We start from the raw sequence: 20,646 nt of genomic DNA on the forward strand, positions 1-20,646 counted from the left end.
ATAGCGGAATGGTAGACGAGGTTATCTGCACAGCTCGTGGGTCTCACAAAGGACTCAACAACTGTTCTACTTCAAATTAAAGAAAACTACATTAACTATAAATGAGATTTAGCCTAAATCTAATCCTCCCTCATATAGGGTAAAGGTAAATAAGGGATAGATAAATATAGAGCAACATCATCCAGTTTCCTATAATATTTCCCTTGAGCTAAGCACATAAATGAAAAATATTGCCTACCTTTGACAAATAATCTCTGCAGATAGAGCTAGGTCCTTAAATTCACAGAATTTAATTAAACTTTGGTAAACTGCCTTATTCCCTGAGTTAGGTTACACTTAAACTTATACTAATTTCAAAAGGAGAATGTGCAACTTTTTAAGGTAACTTAAACCATCTTAGTAATTCTTACTTCCCAACATAAATCTCTAGTAATTGTGCCTTTCATACTCAAAGAGAGGTGATCAATAGCTAACCTCATTTCCTCTCTTGCTGTCCTGCTACATTTTTTCTGTAGTACTTAACACCATCTGATGTTGTGTGTGTGTATTTATTACCTATTTCTCCCCAATAGAATGTGAGCTTCATAATGACAAGGTTGGGGGTTGTTTTTTGCTTTTTTTTCTGTTTTGTTCATTGCTGTATATCCTTAGCCTAGAAGAGTGCCAGGAATACAGTAAACACCCAGCAAGGATAGGTATATGACTGAGTGAAGAACAGAATAAATAAGCAAACAAATCAATAATTACTGAGTTCAACCAGTTATCACTAACCGAGAACTCTAATAGTAGAAACAGCCCTACATTCACATGCACAAACTTATCTTTAAAATCACAGACGTTAGATGTGTCAGTGACCAATTCTTTGAAGAATTTAATATACCAATAACATTGGTGTGTATATATATATACATGTCTACACATTATATATACTACCTATAATATATATCTAAGTAATCTATTTAAGAGACGTGAGATAAACATGGAATAATCTACATATGACTTTCACAGAAGGAGAATGTTGAAGAAAAATGAATTGGCTGGTCAGGCTCATCTCATGGGTCCTACTTATTTTACTAACCATTCACCCGCTGCCAAGCATACTCCGTAAGCCTGAGAGCTAGTTTTCCTCCCTGTCCTCTTTTTCTCTAGCATCATTCTTGAATATCTGAAAATAGTATCTCTTGTTTGGATTATACTCAAAGTTCAGTAAACCCTCCCTCATAGGCTGTCTTCTGAGTTTTAAATGCTCCCAGTTATGCTCTTCTGAATGAATTCCAGTTCCTGCATGCCCCTCAAGTGTGGAGTCCTAAACCAAATCCAACAGGCCAAGAGGCAGGACCATCATCGCTTTCAATACAGTTGTCATATATCTACTAACTATGCTAAAAATTATATCAGCCTCTTAGGCAGCCACATTTCATACAGCGATGCCTTTTCACCAAGGTGAAAGCTTTCTCTAGGAAAGCCTTATGAAGGCATGGTTTTAAATAACTAAAAAAGCGATAAACTGCCCAAGTGTAGGATAGTTCATTTGTAGTAAATGGTTCATATTTTAGCTTATTAGTGAGACAAGAGACAGAGAGAGAGAGAGAGAAAAACACATAAAATAAATAAATAAATGTATTTGCCAAGGAGTTCAAATTGAAGTGAGAGTTCAGATAGACACTGTTCTATCTAGAATGTATTTCATATACTTTGTAACTAAGCCATCTCTTGTAATTCCCTTCTCCAAGCTAAATAATAGCCATTCCTTTGGCCTTTAATCAGCTATATCCCATTTTCCAATTCTTTAATCTTCATGGCACTCAGCCCCAAATTCCCAACAGCTCTTAAACTGTTGAGTCCACAACTGGCACCATATTCAGTTAAGGGTCTGGAAAAAGGAAAGCATAATAAATAAGCTTGTCTCATAGGTCTTACTTGTTTTTTTAATTACTCACCCTCAACAAGTGTACTCTGCAAGCCTAAGGGCTGCTTGTCCACCCCGTCCTCCTATTCTCTATCATCATTCTTGAATATTTCAAAGTAGCATCTCTTGTTTCGATTATACTTGAAGTTCAGTGAATCTTCCCTCACAGGCTGTCTTCTGAGTTCTGGCCCACTCCAAGTTATACACTTCTGAATGAATTCCAGTTCCTTCGTGTCCCTCAAGTGTAGAGTTCTAAAGCAAATCTAACACTCCAGAGGCAGGGCTGTCATCTCTCTCCATACAGATGTTATGCATTTACAAACTATGCCAAAAAATTGCATCAGCTTTTTAGGCAGCCCTATTATATACATTAATCCCTTTTTCATCAAGCTTAAATAATATCTCAAAGACAAGTAAGACCCATACATTTATTCCAGTTGAATTTCACTGTAAATAGCTCATTTTCTAAGTTCTCCAAATCTTTTTGGATCTTCATGTTACCTCAAATGCAAAAATAAATTCCCAATGAAATCAAGACTTAATAGGCATTAAAAATCATAATAAGCTAAATTAACATATCTGAGTAGCTAATGCTAAAGAAAAATAACACTGGAACTAATAAAAAGAAAACATGGCCGGGCGCGGTGGCTCACGCTTGTAATCCCAGCACTTTGGGAGGCCGAGGCGGGCGAATCACGAGGTCAGGAGATCGAGACCACGGTGAAACCCCGTCTCTACTAAAAAATATAAAAAGTTAGCCGGGCGTGGTGGCGGGCGCCTGTAGTCCCAGCTACTCGGAGAGGCTGAGGCAGGAGAATGGCGTGAACCCGGGAGGCGGAACTTGCAGTGAGCCGAGATTGCGCCACTGAACTCCAGCCTGGGTGACAGAGCGAGACTCTGTCTAAAAAAAAAAAAAAAAAGAAAACATTACATTCTGGGGAAATGTTACATTTCTAAAAATTAAAAACAAAATTATAAACCAGATTAGTAGTCAGAAGAAACATTTACACCATATATAGCAAAGAATTAATTCTCTTAATGCATAAGATCTTATTGGTCCATATGAAATGTACCCTCACTCCTATAGAAAATAGGCAAAGGACAAGAAAAGATACGTCACAAGAAGAGAACTCATCCTAAATGTCGGACTTCTATATTCGTCTGCCAACCTAAAATTTCTACTCGAATGACTAACATATAAATTTAAACATTGTCAAAACCACACTCCTGATTTTCCTCACCCAATTCTATCTCCTCCATTCTCCCATGAATCCATAGTCTCCTTTGACTTCTCTCTTTCTCTCAAACCCATATCCAATAGACCAGCAAGTCCTGCTAGCTCTAACTTCAAAATATCCCCAAAATGTAAGCAGTTCTCTTCACCTCACCACTATCACTCTGACCCTAGCTGCCATCCTCTCACCCCTGGATTATTACAAGAGCCTCCTGACTTCTCCTTCTGTGTTTGCGCTCATCTCCCCAAAATCTACTCTCAACCCAGAAGCCAAAGTAATTTCTTTTAAAAATAAGTTAAATCGCATCGGTCTCCTACTCCAGTTACTCCAGCGCTCACTCCAACTGAAAGCCAAACTCATAATGGTCTAAAGAACTCTGTGCCATCTTCCCTTCCTTCTCCTTCCTCCATATCCAAACTGATTTCCTATTAACCTTCCCCCAACTAATACTTTATATTTTTGTGGTTTGATCAGTCATGTAACTTTGAAATTCCCCACCTGTGATGACTGCTATTTCTATGAGGTTTAATGCTCCATAGAAGGCTGCCCCTGTCTGCACCTCTAGTTCACTCAGTGGCACATTGAAGAGTTGGGGGAACTAGCTGGGCGTGGTGGCTCACGCCTGTAATCCCAGCACTTTGGGAGGCTGAGGCGGGCGGATCGCGAGGCCAGGAGATCGAGACCATCCTGGCTAACACGGTGAAACCCCGTCTCTACTAAAAACACAAAAAATTAGCCGGGCCTGGTGGCAAGCGCCTGTAGTCCCAGCTACTCAGGAGGCTGAGGCAGGAGAATGGCGTGAACCCGGGAGGTGGAGCTTGCAATGAGCCGAGATCTCGCCCCTGCACTCCGGCCTGGGCGACAGAGAGAGACTGTCTCAAACAAAACAAAACAAAACAAAACAAACAAAAAAAGAGTAACTAATGATAACAGAAAGCAGAAATGAGCACTGTAAAAACATAAACTTCTATAAACTCATAAGCTGGTGCTATTTCCACATATGGCCTTCTTTAACAAACCAATGCCATATCTGTATAATGCCTTCAGTAACTGTACTCCTCTGAATTACCTGGCAGGATATATAAATATTTCCCCTACCTCTTTTGTAATGCTAAAATTGTAAATCAATAATATATTCAGACACTGTGATAACAGAGGTTATTTAACTGACAAAGAACTGAGAAAGAAATGGAAGGATCTGAAACAGGTCTTTAATTTTGGTTGAAGGCACTTTTCTTATGAAAATTAGTATTTCTCCAGAGTGGAATAATTTCCTATTTAAAGCTTCAGTTGGCTTGGCCTGGTTATAATGTGTGAAAGAGATTCAAATTGCTTATTGAGGGGGGTTGCACAGAAACAAATCCAAACAAAGCAGAATTCCCTTCAAATTGTTCCATCCAAGTTTCCTTGGTCCAGATGGCTCCAATAGCCAGCCAGAGGCCCCACCCACACCTTCCCACTCCCACTGGGTGCTGGCCTTGAACACATACTAATGACCCTCAGCTGTTTTGGCTCCCAGGCTTGCTTGTTCTTCCTGCTTGACCACCCAACCTCACATCCCCTACAGAGGAAAAGAAACGTAGGGGAAGTAGGGAGACTGGAGGGAGGGGTTGGATATTTAAGAAAAAGTCATACCTTTGGGAAGACAGGATTTGGGCTGATGTATCAGTTTCCTACTGCTGCTATAACAAATTACCCCAAACACAGTGGCTTAAAACAACACCAATTCATTACCTTACAGTTTCAGTGGTCAGAAGTCTCAAAGGAATCTTAGATACAATTAAGGTGCCAGCCAGACTGCATTCCTTCTGGAGGCTCTGGGGAGCTTCCCTTTTCCAACTTCTAGAGGCTGCCATCGTTCCTGGGCTCATGATTACCTCAACGTGCTCTCTGCTTCCATCACAGACTCTCTTTCTCTGACTCTGACACTCCTGCCTCCTTTTATAAAGACTTTTGTGATTATATCTGGCTGCCCAGATAATCCAGGACAATCTCCCATCTCAAGATCATTAAATTAATGATATCTGCAAAGTTCCTTTTGCATGTAAAGTAACACATGTACAGGTCTTAAAGATTAGGATGTGGACATCTTCGAGGGACCATTATTCTTCCTACCACAGTTGTGTTTTTCTTTGAGACTACTGTCAGATACTACCATAGTTATCTATATATAAAATCATACACACAGACACCAAAACACATACATGTACTGAGATGAGGCAATAAATAAGTCTATTATAACTTAGTCAGAGTCATAGAGTAATATCCATGAGTATTATATCAAGCTAACAATAATTCACCTCCAGTTCTTCATGTATGGGAAGATTTTTTTTTTAAACAAAGAAAACCAAGGGCTGATAGCCTGTGGAAGGCCTGCTCAGCACTCACTTCCAAACATTACCCAGGATTTTTTATCACTAAAAACAAGACCTAAATAATTTAGCAGCGCTGTCTGGGAGCTCTGTGTCATTATTAGGCATCAGCAGATGACATCAGTGTGTGAACTGCATTGGCTCTGGAGTCAGTACAGTACTTCAGCTGCCAGTCACAGAAAACCTAGGTCCCAGGAAAGGGGTCTGCAGGCCAAGGAGGCTCACATTTATAAAACTCAGCTCACCCAGTGTAATTAGGGCAAAACTCACATAGGACCTCAGGGAAGTATCTTCAGTGAGATTAAAGAATTGCTGTGAGGAAATGCAATAAAGTCATATGACATCTGAAGTAAAAGTGAGAAAGGAATGGGTTATAAGGGAAATTATAAGGCAAATGTTGGCATATAATGGGGGTTGAAGATAAATACAAAAGAGGAGAGGTTAGATTTGGAGTCTATTCCTTCAATTCAGTTTCATTCAGATAGAAGCTGTCTTATGATAATTCTCTCAATTAATTTCCCGCAAAATAGCCTACACAGCTATTTCAGTGCTATCGGCTTGACTTCTGTCTCATATAAAGATTTAATTGCCCACACTCTCCATCCAGGCCAAGCTCTATTTTGCTAACTAGAATCAATGCCCTCCAACCTGCCTATGGATTTTCCTCCTGAAAATATCCCCTATCTTCCAAACTTTCATTTTTTTTATTTTGCCACATTTTCATCATTATGAAAACATGCTACAACATCTCCCATTTTTTAAAAACCCTGCCTTTAAAACATTGCCCCAGTTCTACTGCTCTGGGTCTCTGCTTCCTTTTATATCTCTCAGAAAAAAAAAAAAAAAATCTATATTCACTGTCACCATTTTTCTTATCTCCCACTCTGTGCTTAACTCATTTCAATCTGTTGTTTGTACTACCCTCTCTGAAATCCTCCTCATCAAGGTCCTCAAATACTCTCCTATAGCAAATCCATGGTCTAGTCTAGGCCTCATTCTTCTGGATCTCTTGACAACAATAACACACCTAATAGGATGACACTCCCCTGGTTTTCCTCCCATCTCACTGATAAGTCCCTCCCAAATTCCTGGGCTGGACCCACTTCCTCTTTTTCCCCTGTAAGAGAGCCCTGTGGTCAGTCCCCTGCCACCTTCTCTTCTCTATTTATTTGTATTCACTTCCTAAGTGATCTCATCCACTCTCATGGTTTTGCATACATCTGCATGAAAATAAGTCCCAACAGACCACCTCCAACCTGTCCAAAAATATAGTCCCAATTCCCCCCTGCTATGGTTTGAATGCTTGCCCCCTTGAAAATTCACACTGAGATTTAATTGCTATTGTAACAGTAATAATGGGGCTTTAAGAGTTAGTTAGGTCATGGAGACACTGCCCTCATGAATAGATTAAGGTCATTATTGTGGGAGTGGATTAGTTACCAAGGGAGTGAATCCTTGATAAGAAGGATGAATTTGACTGACCCCCTTGTTCTCCTGCTCACTCCCACTCCACTACTGCTCACTCCCACTCCACTACCTCTCACTCACACTCTCATCATGTGATAATTTCTGCCATGACCTTGCCACATACTAGTGTCATGCTCTTGGACTTCCCAGCCTGCAGAATCATGAGCCAAATAAACCTTTCTTTATAAATTACTTAGTCTGTGGTATTCTGTTATGCAACAGAAAATGGACTAAGACATGTCTATAAAACTTCTATCTCCCCCAGTCTTGCCCAGTACAGTAAATGGCACCACAATGCACCCAGTTGCTCAAGCCATACTCCTTTGATTCTTCTTTGACTCCTCTCTTCCTTTCATATCTTATATCTAAATTTGCTAGCAATTCTAGTCAGCTTTCCATTAAGAATAACCCAGAATCTGACTACTTCTCCATTCTCCTACCATATCACCCTAGTACAAACTACTCTCACCACTCAGAATCATGAAACAACCTCCTGCATAGTCTCCTTTCTTCTACTCTTGCCCCCATATAATCTACTCTCCAAATAGCATTTATATTTATCCTTCTAAATCATAAAACAGATCAAATCAATGTCTTTCTCAAAGTCCCTAAGTAGATTGCCCTCACACTCTGAATCCCTGTGTGTCAGCTGAAAAAATGCTGCCCCAACAACCACACAACATCGCCTTAGCTCTCTGCCTTTCCAGGTGGCTACCACTTTTGTTTACCCCTTCAGCCTCCCTACTTTTAAAGAAAAAAAATTTCCCCAAGTTTGCTTTCTTTTTTCTAAGTTCAGGTGTACATGTGCAGGTTTGTTACATAGGTAAACTTGTGTCATGGGGATTTGTTGCACAGATAATTTCATCACCCAGGTATTAAGCCTAGTACCGATTAGTTATTATTCCTGACTCTCTCCCCCCACCACCTTCCACCTTCCAATAAGCTCCAGTGTGTGTTGTTCTCCTCTGTGCGTCCATATGTTTTCATCATTTAGCTCCCACTGATAAGTGAGAAGATGTGATATCTCATTTTCTGTGTTAGTTTGCTAAGGATAATTAACCTCCCTTTTTGGATAATCTTTCTCTAGAGAGGTTTACCTGTTTATCCATCCTCTTCCCATGCAACACTAGTATAAAAAGTCTCAGCACATTACTACTTCTTCAAAATCTGGCTAGTTGTGGTTTTTTTTGTTTATTTTTTGTTTTTTAATTTATTAGGAAATCTCTCTCAGGAACTTAAGCAACTCTTTCATCCTCATGGTTAAGGTATTGATGATTTCACATTATATCTATGGTTCTTTCATTCCTTGAACAATTTTGATTCACAATGTAAACATTCCCACTCTTTCATAGTAAGAATTAATGCCTCATGATAAAGAAAATCTCAGGAAATGCTTCATTTTGGTGACAATTATAATTTGACATTCAAACATTCAAAAGCTAATTCCTTTTCATTTTATTTTGAGACAGAGTTTTGTGCTGTCACCCAGGCTAGCATGATCTCAGCTCATGCAGCCTCCACCTCTCATGTTCAAGTGATTCTTGTGCCTCTTAAGTAGCTGGGATTATAGGTGTGTGCCACCACACCCAGCTAATTTTTGTATTTCTTTTTTTTTAATAGAGATGGGGTTTTACCAAGTTGGCCAGGCTGGTCTCAAACTCCTGGTCTCAAGTGACCCGCCCACCTAAGCCTTGTGAATTGCTGGGATTATAGGCATGAGCCACCATGCCCAGCCAAAAGCTAATTCTCAATGTTTACTCTTATAAACATGCTGATAGTGACTTAACTGTAAATATTTGCCTAAAGTGCTTTAAAGTTGATTTATGTTCGCTTTACATCTCTAAAGTTTCCTTGAGCCTTAGAGGATATTGTATTTTTTAGTCAGACTATAAATATAACCCAGTGTATACATTATTAGGAAAATAACATTACCTTTAAAAGTGTTTTTAATTTGAAAGCTTCCACAGATGTGTAGAGAAAAGACAATAGAATTTCTAAAACCAGCCCTTCATGATACTGAGAACTCACTGGACAATATTTTTTTTTGTAGCAAAGATGTATGCAATTTTGAAGTAAGATAACTAAAAGCTGACTAGAACACTAACTCTCTTCCCAAGCTGGCCTTAACATTCTCTTCAACTTGACTACATTTAGGCAGCTTTCTTCCTGACTGTGGATCCCTGACCTCCCTTTTCCTTAGAGCATTTGCTTTAGAGGACTTAAAATTGTAAATTCCTTCTCTGCTCATTTGAAATGTAAATACTCTAAAAAGCTACTTGTCAATTTTATAACCCAGAAATGTCTTTCTCAAGGACCTGAGAGCCACCCCTTTGAAATTTAATCATCAAGGAAGATAGTGTCCCCACTATCTTCCAGTCTCTGAAGGAGGGTGTGTACCTAACTTTGATGAGCACCAATTAGTAAAGGGAGATGGCCTGATCACAGAGGAAAACATTTGCAAACTGTGGAATAACTCAATGTGCTTAAGCCTACTGATCAACCTCCCATCTAAAGTCCTCTACTACTTTTCCATTAACTTGTCCTAGTGCTCACACACCCTAGCTCCTTTTGTTCCAACAGAGTTGAGTTCAGTCTCTCCTTCCTATGGCAGCAGTCATGAATAAAGCTTTCCTTGTCTGTTTAGCTTTGCTCAGCAAAACTTTTACTTTGACACTATAATCCCAGATATACCGGAGATGACTAAGCTTTCAGTACTCACAGGCTTACCATCTTGACCAGGTTGTCCAAGGTAGCCAGGGTTCCCAGGCAGTCCAGGGTCACCCTAAGCAAGAAGCAAACAAATTTTTGAGTACAAAACAACCAGCCACATTGGTGCAGTCAGGATCAATAAAAGTTCGAAACCAATTCCATTATTTGAGGCTTTTTGTATGTTAAAAACAAAAGTAAAAAAAAAAAAAAAGCCATATTTTAAATGCTTACTTAATAATGCATCTTATTATATTGAACTTTCAATGATTTATTTATGTGACCACACCAAGTATAACTATAGCAAGTAAAGTGTTTTTCACTGATGCAAAATATGCACATTTATGGTAGGATACATTTTTAGAATTCTGAACAAACTGTAAAGTGTCATAGCAAATATGGTCTCCATGATAGCAATATTTGACTCATAAGACTTTTTCTTTTTTTTTTTTTTTTTTTTTTTGAGATGGAGTCTTGCTGTGTCACCCAGGCTGCAGTGCAGTGATGCGATCTCGGCTCACTGCAACCTCCACCTCCTGGGTTAAAGAGATTCTCCTGTCTCAGCCTCTCGAGTCGCTGGGACTGCAGGCATGTGCCACCACATTCAACTAATTTTTTTATTTTTAGTAGAGATGGGGTTTCACCATGTTTGCCAGTCGGGTCTCGAACTCCTGACTTCAAGTGATCTGTCTGCCTCAGCCTCCCAAAGTGCTAGGTGAGCCACTGCGCCCGACCTATAGACTTAATTATATCCTATAGGTTCTACATGTATAGACATCGATGTCCTATAATACAACTTAACTCATATTTATTTTAAAAATAGTCTATAGACCATGTGATCTCTCATGTAGAATTCAAGTTTAAAGCTGCATGACTATCATTTCTTTCAATCCTGTAAGTGTGTTGCTGTGTTACTCTGTCTATACTTGCAATCTCAGATTAACATAACATTACTATGACAGCAAGGCCCAGGCCAAACAACTCTATTCCAAGTCCCATAATTCTTGAATACATGTAATATTTAAATGAAGAAAAAAACCTTTATCCTCAAAAACCTAAGATCTTTAAAGAACACTATTTAATACCACATGGCAATGAGCTCAGTCACACTCTATGGAACTCCTGCATGTTGCCCAATGGCCAGTACTGACCATTCAGATGGTCACCATCCATGTAAAAAAAACATGAAAGCAACACTTTTTGTGAAGTGAGGGTGTTTTATAATTTAATTCTAAAAAATACTAAAAAATATCATAGGTATCTATCTCTGAATTCGTGAAGTCTAAATGGAGCATCCTGCTGAAAAATATGAAGTCACTGCCATAAGTATCAGGGTGTTCCTATATAGAGGCACATGATTTCTATTAATTCTTCCGTTGTGGGTTTTTTCTTTCTTTTTTTTTTTTGAGATGGTGTCTTGCTTTGTCACCCAGACTGGAGTGCAGTGGTGTGATCACAGCTTACTGTAGCTTCAACCTCCCAGGCTCAAGTGATCCTTCCACCTCAGCCTCCCAAGTAGCTGGGGTTACAGGTACAAGCCATCATGCCCAGCTAATTTCCATATTTTTTGTAGAGGTGGGGTCTCATATGTTGCCCAGACTGGTCTTGAACTCCTGGGCTCAAGTGATCCTCCCGCCTCAACCTCTCAAAGTGGTGATATTACAGGTGTGAACTACTGAGCCTGATCTCTTTTCTATTTTTTATCAAGAAATCATTCACATAAAATCAATCACCTACCCTGTGATTAAGGGTACTATTACAGAGCCAAATTTCATGGAAATACTACTTCAGACTCCTGGCTAGGGACATTTATTCCTGAAACAACAGGAAAAAAATGGAAAGAACTAAGTGAACTCTAATAAGGAACCAATAAAGCAGCGATGAGCTGTTCACTTAGCAGCTGCCCCCCAAGAGGCTTAGCTTGAGGAAAGGCTGAGAAGAAGGGAAATGCCATTTTTAAAAGACAGAAAGAAGAGCTGTAAATCCAAGGGGGAAAAATAATGCTGAACCATGTAATGTCTCGCTGAATAAATATAATTTATAATTCTAATCCAAGGACTTGCAGTGCTGGCTGGCCATTAGGAAACAACTTTCTGTGTCTTTAGGGAGTTAGAATTTCTCTCTTATTTTGAGAAGGTGCACATTAATCTCCAGCCTCCCTGCCATCCTTCCTTATCCATGTGCTGATTGGACTTGCTGCCTTTCAAGAAATTCCATCTTTTTCTTCTCCCTGGAATAAATTTTCCTCTTTTTCCACTCTAGAGTTAGTAAGAGAAAATTCTCCTCACTGCAACTTTCTTACTCCATTTTTTCCTGGTGTCTTTTTCTACTGAAATGCGATGACAGCTCTTAAATCATTTATTCATAACTAGTGTTTTCTCAAAGTTTTCCCTTGGTTAGTCTTCATTTATCATTTGGATTGAGACTGTAGCAAAGTCTGAATTACTTTTTTTTTTTTTTTTTTTTTTTTTTTGAGACGGAGTCTTGCTCCGTCACCCAGGCTGGAGTGCAATAGCATGATCTTGGCTCACCGCAACCTCCACCCCCAGGTTCAAGTGATTCTCCTGCCTCACTCTCCCAAGTAGCTGGGATTACAGGCATGTGCCACCATGCTCAGCTAATTTTTATAATTTTAGTAGAGACAGGGTTTCACCATGTTGGCCAGGCTGGTCTTGAACTCCTGACCTCATGATCTGTCCACCTCCGCCTCCCAAAGTGTTGGGATTACAGGTGTGAGCCACCATGCCTGGCCTTACTTTTTTTTTTTTTTTTTTTTTGGTACAATGCTGAGTATCAAGTAGAGATTCAATAACTACTTTTTGTCTAATGTGCTTCAAATACAATCTGTCATTGACCCACTCATTTGTAGAATATCAATTATCAGCAAAACCTAAGATATCAAAAGGATTTGAGAGGGTTTAATCTCTATCATCATCAGGCTGAAATAAAAATTTGGCACAGAAAAGGGACTTGAGCTTTTTCTGCTGCATACAATTATAAAAAAGATATTTAATAATAATGTTTTCAGTTAATCAAAATTAAGTTCCCAAATGAAAAAACTGCCCACAAGATAAATCCAGTGTGACTTCATAAAGACCGTAACACTGGTCAACAGCCCCAAGAAGAAAATAATTTCTTGTAGGTTTTGCTATTGCTGTTAGATTTTACTGGTTATTTTGACTATTGCTGTCACTACGTTATTTGCAAAAACTCAGGTAGGTTTGGTATTGTTCCTATAAAACTGGAAGAATAAAGTAAACTCCTAATTAATTTAGCTGACTGGAGAGAAGGCCAATTTTATTACTGTTAATAAAAGCTGACACTCAACCTTTATTGACTGTTATGTGCTAAGCACTGGTCCAACAGATTTGCATATATTGAGTTACCAAATTCTCGTAATAATCCTATGAAGCAGATACTTTTATTATTCCCATTTTCCATGTAGGAAAACTGAGGGCCGGGAAAGTTAGGCAAGTTGCCCAAGGTCACACAGCAGTGATAGAGATGGGATTCAAACCCAACCAGTTCAGCTCCAGGGTCCAAGCTCCTAAACGCTACCATTCCTGTCCACAATAATACACTGATCAGAACGAGACTGAGGAATGCTAGAAAATTTAATATGGAAAAAAAAATTCCCCAATACATTAAATTAGACACATGACTTATTATTATAAAACTATGACTAAATTCCCAATCCACCTTATTCTAATTTAGTTGAAACATTTGTACATTTTGAGTTTTCAAAAATATGTACTCAGCTGAAAAGCAGTATCTATTTATGTTTGTTTGAATTTGTGCCACAGGATTTTTAAGTTGTTGACAGGAGTGGAAATGTCATGGACTAAACTAAAACATCTCTGAATATGGTCTCTTAAGTAATGTAAATATAAATAAAGTTAGAAAAAGTTATGCTTATAAAAATAAGCTAATATTTTAAGTTGTTCATCCAAGGCAAAACTTTGGAATGCTTCATATAGGTCCAAATACGATGTTTGTAAGCCTTCATTTCAAAAACCTTATGCCTTCATGCTACCCCTCTGGTCTCTACAAGAGCATCTTACCTAAGACCTATTCCATTCTCCAAAATCAACCTCTTTCCTCCATCAGAACCCAAGTACCGCTCCCTTAATCTAGAAGGACTCTACTCAGTCTGAAAAAATTTAACATAAAAATGTAAATGCCCTTGGCCCTCGAAATTTTCCAAAGGCTTTTGTGTTTTAGACAGAGGGTACCTCGATAGTCCCAATGAATCTCTAATTGGCAAAATTACTAGGGTGTAACAAAGGGTATCAACAGAGATATGGCTATAGTAAAAGTGGTATCTCGGAGCAAAGTAGTTATTACAAAATTGTCCTGACCTAAAAAAGACAAAAATGTCTTCTTTCCACTTCAGACCTAATACATCTAACATTTCAGGTTAGAGCAAATGTAGGAGTTTGTTACCACAACTGTTCCTCTGGCTACTGAAGCAGGGGAAGAAGCTGTTATTTGCATGCACAGGTCATTTGAAAGGAAGTTATTTACAAGCTGGGGTTGACCTGGATCTTTCTCGCAGAACAGAAGCGCGTTCCGTATAGGTTAAATGGGGGGAAGGGTGATCTTATTGTTTTGACAATTTCACAATTCCTTTAACAAAAATTATTACTGTTAAGCACTGGGCCAGACTGGAGTGCCAAAGGAGAATTTTCTTTTTATTAACCTTTACTGTGAACAAAAGAAGGGCCTGCATATACAAATGATTCCAACGGATTCGTTAATCATTCCCTATGTTTGTCATTAGGGATAAAAAATAAGCCATTCTTCCAGGAGAACACAGTCTAGTGACAGAAAATTTTTTGATGCCTGATAAAGAGTCACAATGACAATGATAAGTCTAAGTGTGGTGTACCTTGTCATTTTGACCTGGTTTTGCAGCAGTGTTGTCATATTTTCCAGAAATCTAAAGAACTTTTAAAAAAATAACTGTCTTAGAATCAGCACTTCCCCATTTATCAATACAAAAATTTCTCCTCTGTTTCAGTCTCGACCCCACACTCATCTCCTAAAACTCTATTTCTGGTTAATAGAAAAGCTAGATCTGTTCTTTACAGGTCACTCTATTTGATGGACTTCTGCAAACCTTTCCAGAAAGCACATAACAAAAATGGCCAATAAGCCTCAGTGGAACCTAAAGTAAACTTGTCTCATCTGTTTTAATTCAAGCTCTGTTGAACTAATTAAAACCCTATCAACTTTCAAAGCCAGAAAAGAAGTGCAACTTAGAGTGTTGCTAGGGATTCTGTTTTTTACATACAGGTCCATGTTCTGGGTAAGGAACCACTTCCAGGATAAAGAGCCCTAAATGGATGCAAGAGTGTGTGTGTGTTCCTGTCCTCCTGCCAGATTTTCTGAAGAAAATGGAAAGCAGATCAAAAAGGCACGCCAACTTGAAGATTGGTGGAAAACTGCAATTTCACTTAGAGTAGTAGGTGGCAATAGGGCTGGATTATGACTAAGAAAAGAAAATGAAAATGAGAAACACATGAAACCTGGAAATATTAAAAAATTAGAGGCTTCATCAGATAAGACAATGGGTGTGCTAAAAATTTAGTGTAGAAAGTACATGAGTAAAAGCAGGTGACACTACAAGATATCTGTTGGACCACAAATGACAATCAGAAAACAGCAGAGGCTTCAGGTGCCTCCCAAAAGTGAACAGCCCCTTGGAGACACTGGAGATGGTAGAGGTGGCTTGAACCTCACTGAGAGTCAGAAAAGCACTCTAGGCTTTGATAGGTCAGACAGCATGGGTCTCTGATTTTTACATTATATCTCATGCAGGTCAAATTACTTTTATGTATAATATTCCAAGGTGAATAAATTACATGAATATATATATTTTTAAAAGAATCTACTAGTAGGACACACCAAGGTATCTTCCAGGTTATATTCTCCCAGGAGAATTTTATAAGTATTTCTCCTTTATGTCAAGGCATCTAAAATAATAGATGGTTACTTTAAAGATGATTTGAATTAACTCTTCTAAATGCTATCTAAAAATAATTTACAATAATACATTGATTATCATGTATGGCATTCAAATTTAAAGCCAGACAGAGATTTACTTTGAATGACAGATCAAATGTATACTTCTTAAATTCCATATCTTTCTTTATTTTAATAGTTAGGCCCGAAAATGAATAGAGAAATATACATAAAAGACAGAAAGAATTAAATTACCTTGGACCAGCAGAAAATTCAGAAAATTCACTAATCGGAAAATTCAGTCTAAATGAACATTACAATTCATATTTAACAAAAATGATTATGGTCACTTCAAGTAAGAGGTGATCAATACACATAAACATTATCTTTTTGCTTAGGGAAACATACCTGCTTTCAAGTTACACATTATTTTATTTAGGTGATATTTTAATATAATGTTAAGTAAACAAGATTTATCTATCATGGACAAACCACTACACTTCTCAGTGTCTTACTTAGGCTGTGTCTATGTGATGCCACAAGAAGCACAACTTACTTAAAAATTTAGCCATTTGCTGGGCGCAGTGGCTCACACCTGTTATCCCAGCACTTTGGGAGGTGGAGGCGGGTGGATCACGAGGTCAAGAGATCGAGACCATCCTTGCCAACATGGTGAAACCCCATCTCTACTAAAATACAAAAAATTAGCTGGGCGCAGTGGTGATCACCTGTAACCCTAGCTACTCGGGAGGCTGAGGCAGGGAAATCACTTGAACCTGGGAGGCAGAGCTTGCAGTGAGCCAAGATTGCACCACTGCACTCCAGCCTGGCGACAGAGCAAGACTCCATCTCAAAAAAAATTAAAATTTAGTCATTAATATTAAATTGCATAGAAAAATATTCAGAACATATTATGTATAAAACAACCGGTTATAAAGTAGTACGCACACAATGGCTCCGATCATATAAAAATGTATATGTACATTTGTATACAAATCAATATGTAAATGTAACCGGAACAAGCGCATATACAGAAATATGGAAATGACTAAGAGAATATACTCCCCAAAAGTACACGATTAAGTGAAATAAATGTATGTGGCTCTATTTTTGAATTAGACATCAAACTCACAATAATAAAATCAATTTGAAATTTCTTACTTCATTTTTTCCATCCGAAAATTATTTTGACAAATTAAGAACCAAGAGATTTAAGAATTCAGACCATGTCTTAACAAATGCCCTTTCTTCATTTTTTACCAGATTGTAAGGAAGTATTGTTCTTGGGATCTAGCAGCAGTATTTGGGGAAAAAAAAATGACCAAACAAATAATACTGTCTCAGTTTAATGTGGATGACAGATACAGTTTTAGGTTCAAAAGGTATCCTAATCTAGTCTAGACTACACTTGTTTTTCTAGAAAAAAAAAATGACTAAAACTGAGATTTTAAACCGTATAAGAAATCAGATAGAAATTTCTCAACAGGATCAATGGTGATTAGGAATTGTATGGTTTACCCAGCTCTTGTTTGTGTGTTTTAACAAAAACAGCAAGTTAGGTGTTACTCACTTTGGGGCCTTGAAGTCCTGGTTTTCCCGGAGGACAAATACAGGGAGCTGGAGTTGAACCTACATCACTGGGACCATTAAGGCACTACAAAGACAAAAATGGAAACAGACAACAAGCATGGAAAGACATATAGGCACATGCACACGTATGTTTATGCATTTATATATTTGTGTAAAATGGCAAAAATAACTTACATTCACTTTCAAATTTTATTTAGCCCAACCCAATAGGAAATTCCAAATCACAAAAATCCATAAATATTAAATACATTGAAGTTACATAAAAATGGGTTCTATTTGTCTAATATATATACTCACAGTTGTTGGAAAAGAGCTAAGTGGTCCCACAATACAAATATTACCTTAAGGGGAACAATAGTATCCAAGCCTACCTCTCCATTCTGAAAGAAAAACAACAAGTGTGTTTTAAAATGTTTTTAATAAAAGTTATAAATTATCAGCCTAATTTACAGATATTTCACCATCCAGATTAGAGATATATGAAGTATGAAAACTAACAAAAACCAAAATATTTCCCTGCATTTATCCTAAAAAGTCACCTATCTATATATGTTACTACTCCATTCATATAGGAGAATACAGAAAGGATATATTTTTTTAAGGTGAGTAAAAGAAAATTAAAACACCAGAGCTGCTTGACATAATAGCCATGCAAGATTAAAAAATACCTCCAGATGAGATTTATATGCTGCCTTGAAATTTCAGGAAATCATTTAAGAACCAGAAAAAAATGTTGAAACACATCTGAGGAAGTTACAAACTGCATGCATTAAAATCTTGCACTTGAGGAGCGCTTCTCCTAAAATAGTCTGTGTTTTATTCAATAACATACAATTTTAAAAGGACAATCATCTTTCCAAACAATAAAAATGAGTTCAAAAATGAGAAGGTTGGATTGAAGGTGCAAAAGGCAAACAGGCCACAGAAAGTCACACCTGAGAGTAACGAAGGAGACATTAAAACATAAAGTGGAAGTGAGAATTCAAAATCAGCTATCTAAAGCTGTGCTTCATCATATGAAAGGATAATGGTAATGATCATATGTCAATGCAGAGACATCAATAAATGAAGTATGCACAATGAATTCTCAAATGCCATAGCTTATTAACACTTTTAAAAGAGATTAACATTTCAAATTACAAATATCTAAAACTATACTGCTTAAACAGTTATTTATCTAGAAAACCCAGAATTAAATCCTTTCTAGAAAACTCTGACTACAGATCTTTTAAACGTGCTGTTCTGTGTCTTCAAGGTTTTAGAACATGTGGATCCATACGTTATTCCATTTGATGGGAAAAAAGAAGACGATGACAACATAACTATACACATTTTAAAAACTATGGTTGACTCAAATATCACTGGGAATTCACATCGTCAAAAAGTTGTACAACATTCTACCATATTTCCACTAGCAGTAATACACCAATATTTTGCCCAGGGGAAAGGGGATTCATTACACACACACACACACACACACACACACACACATCCATGCGATGCTGTAACATTTTAGCTCATAATCTTTTTCCTCCTAACACATTAATGAAAATAGCTAAATAAATAGAAACACTGCTTATATTCTAGAACTATAATAAATTTTTACTTAGGTATCAACAACAAGAAAAGTATCTATTCATTATTTCACTGACACTTTGAGAAAAAGTGTCAGTGAAAAGGAAAAATAATTATTTCTTGCTCTTCAGAAGTGTGCTGTTTGGGGTGTTCTGTCCACATGTTTAATGTACATTATTATATTGTTATATTATACATGATTATATTAAGTATAATGATGTATTTCACACACTGACATTCAAAGCATCCTACATTTTTCTGGAGCAGGTCTCATCTTGCTTTACCTGAGTACTGGAATAGTCATAGTCATAGATGATGGGAAAAAACATTACTGGCGGGGCGTGGTGGCTCACGCTTGTAATCCCAGCACTTTAGAGGGCTGAGGCTGGCGAATCACCTGCGGTCAGGAGTTTGAGACCAGCCTGGCCAATATGGTGAAACCCCGTCTCTACTAACAATACAAACATTAGCTGGGTGTGGTGGCGGGCATCTGTAATCCCAGCTACTCTGGAGGCTGAGGCAGGATAATTTCTTGAACCCAGGAGGCGGAGGTTGCAGTGAGCCGAGATCGCGCCACTGCACTCCAGCCTGGGCGACAAGAGTGAGACTCCGACTCAAAACAAAACAAAACAAGAAAACATTTCCTTGTGGTCTTTCACTCACACTTGCACAATGACACATAACAATTTCATTTCAATTGTAACCTCAAAATACGTTTTGCTTCATGTAACTTCACTTCCACTAACATTAAAACTAAAATTAAGTCTACATATTAAATTAATACTCAGATATTATCTACTTTTTACTTATTGCTTTGAAAGTGCTAAAGCAACATCTGGGAACAAAACAATCCCTCCTACTTACAAATCCAGGAATCTCACATGCTGTCTCCCGGTTGTTCTGTTCTGGGTCACAGTAGATTCGCAACTTTTGGACATCAAACTAAGAACATAAACCCAGTAGAATTAAAGTTGAGGCACAAGCTAATTGTTTTATAAGAGCAACTCAGATACATAGAAACATCCACTATGGTTAGTAATTGTGTAAGGTTTACATCACAGCATTTAGCTAAAACAATGAAAATACAAAATTTTTATACTTTACACTATAAAGATGTGATGCAACATAACTACTAAAGAAAAATTCCCTAGCACCAAGAGCAAATCCCCGATTTTCTTCCAGAACTCAGTGAGGCTTTTTTAGCACTCCTGTATTAAAAGCTAATCTAAAGAGCATTTTGTCGGACACTTAAAAGTTTTCCCAGGTTTTCTGTGTTTATCTTAAATCTCTACAACATTCCTGATGGTATAGGGTGGACTCAAGAAGCCATCTTTGGTCTTCGCTATTTAGTTGCTGGCATGGAGTGTTGTGTGATTAGTAGGCCCAGCACCTGTTAATCTTTAAATATTTACTACAATTTGACATGTAGCATTAATTCATAGAGACCACATGTGTAAACACGTACATGAAAATGACAGACTCGTCCTTTAATAGAAACAGTGCAGGAGGGACATACCTTTTCAAATAAAGGATTTTTCTAGAAATGGCGTTTGCAGACACATTTCTCCATCCAAATACAGATACTCCAGTTTAAGGAGGTATCAAAAAGTCAAAACAAAACTTTTGTAGGTATAATTTGAACATACCACAATTGCTTTATTTTTAAGGAACAGTTTTGTTTGTGAAGAACCCTGACATGAATTAATCTAATTTTATCCTTGCAGCTGCAAAGACATTTTTATAGCCCCACTTACAGATGAAATTATATTTTCTTTTCCAAATTCATTACTTAAACTGTTTCTCTTGGGAGACATGAAATTAATGTTTC

At 37.8% G+C, this 20,646-nt stretch overlaps 1 protein-coding gene across 1 annotated transcript in view; it reads right to left on the minus strand.

Annotated features, from left to right (window-relative positions):
• The window catches only part of COL21A1 (collagen type XXI alpha 1 chain), a 197,528-nt gene that overhangs the window by 87,654 nt on the left and 89,228 nt on the right, over positions 1-20,646 (minus strand). Inside the window, exons 7-10 of the mRNA XM_032141032.2 lie at positions 19,683-19,760; positions 17,615-17,623; positions 17,224-17,307; positions 9,703-9,765 (exon numbers count right to left, since the gene is read on the minus strand). Of these exons, the coding sequence (XP_031996923.1) occupies positions 9,703-9,765; positions 17,224-17,307; positions 17,615-17,623; positions 19,683-19,760 (234 nt within the window). The remainder of the gene's footprint in view (positions 1-9,702; positions 9,766-17,223; positions 17,308-17,614; positions 17,624-19,682; positions 19,761-20,646) is intronic.

The sequence above is a fragment of the Hylobates moloch genome, unplaced genomic scaffold (genome assembly GCF_009828535.3).
Source record: "Hylobates moloch isolate HMO894 unplaced genomic scaffold, HMol_V3 SCAFFOLD_20, whole genome shotgun sequence".
Taxonomy (NCBI): Eukaryota; Metazoa; Chordata; class Mammalia; order Primates; family Hylobatidae; genus Hylobates; species Hylobates moloch.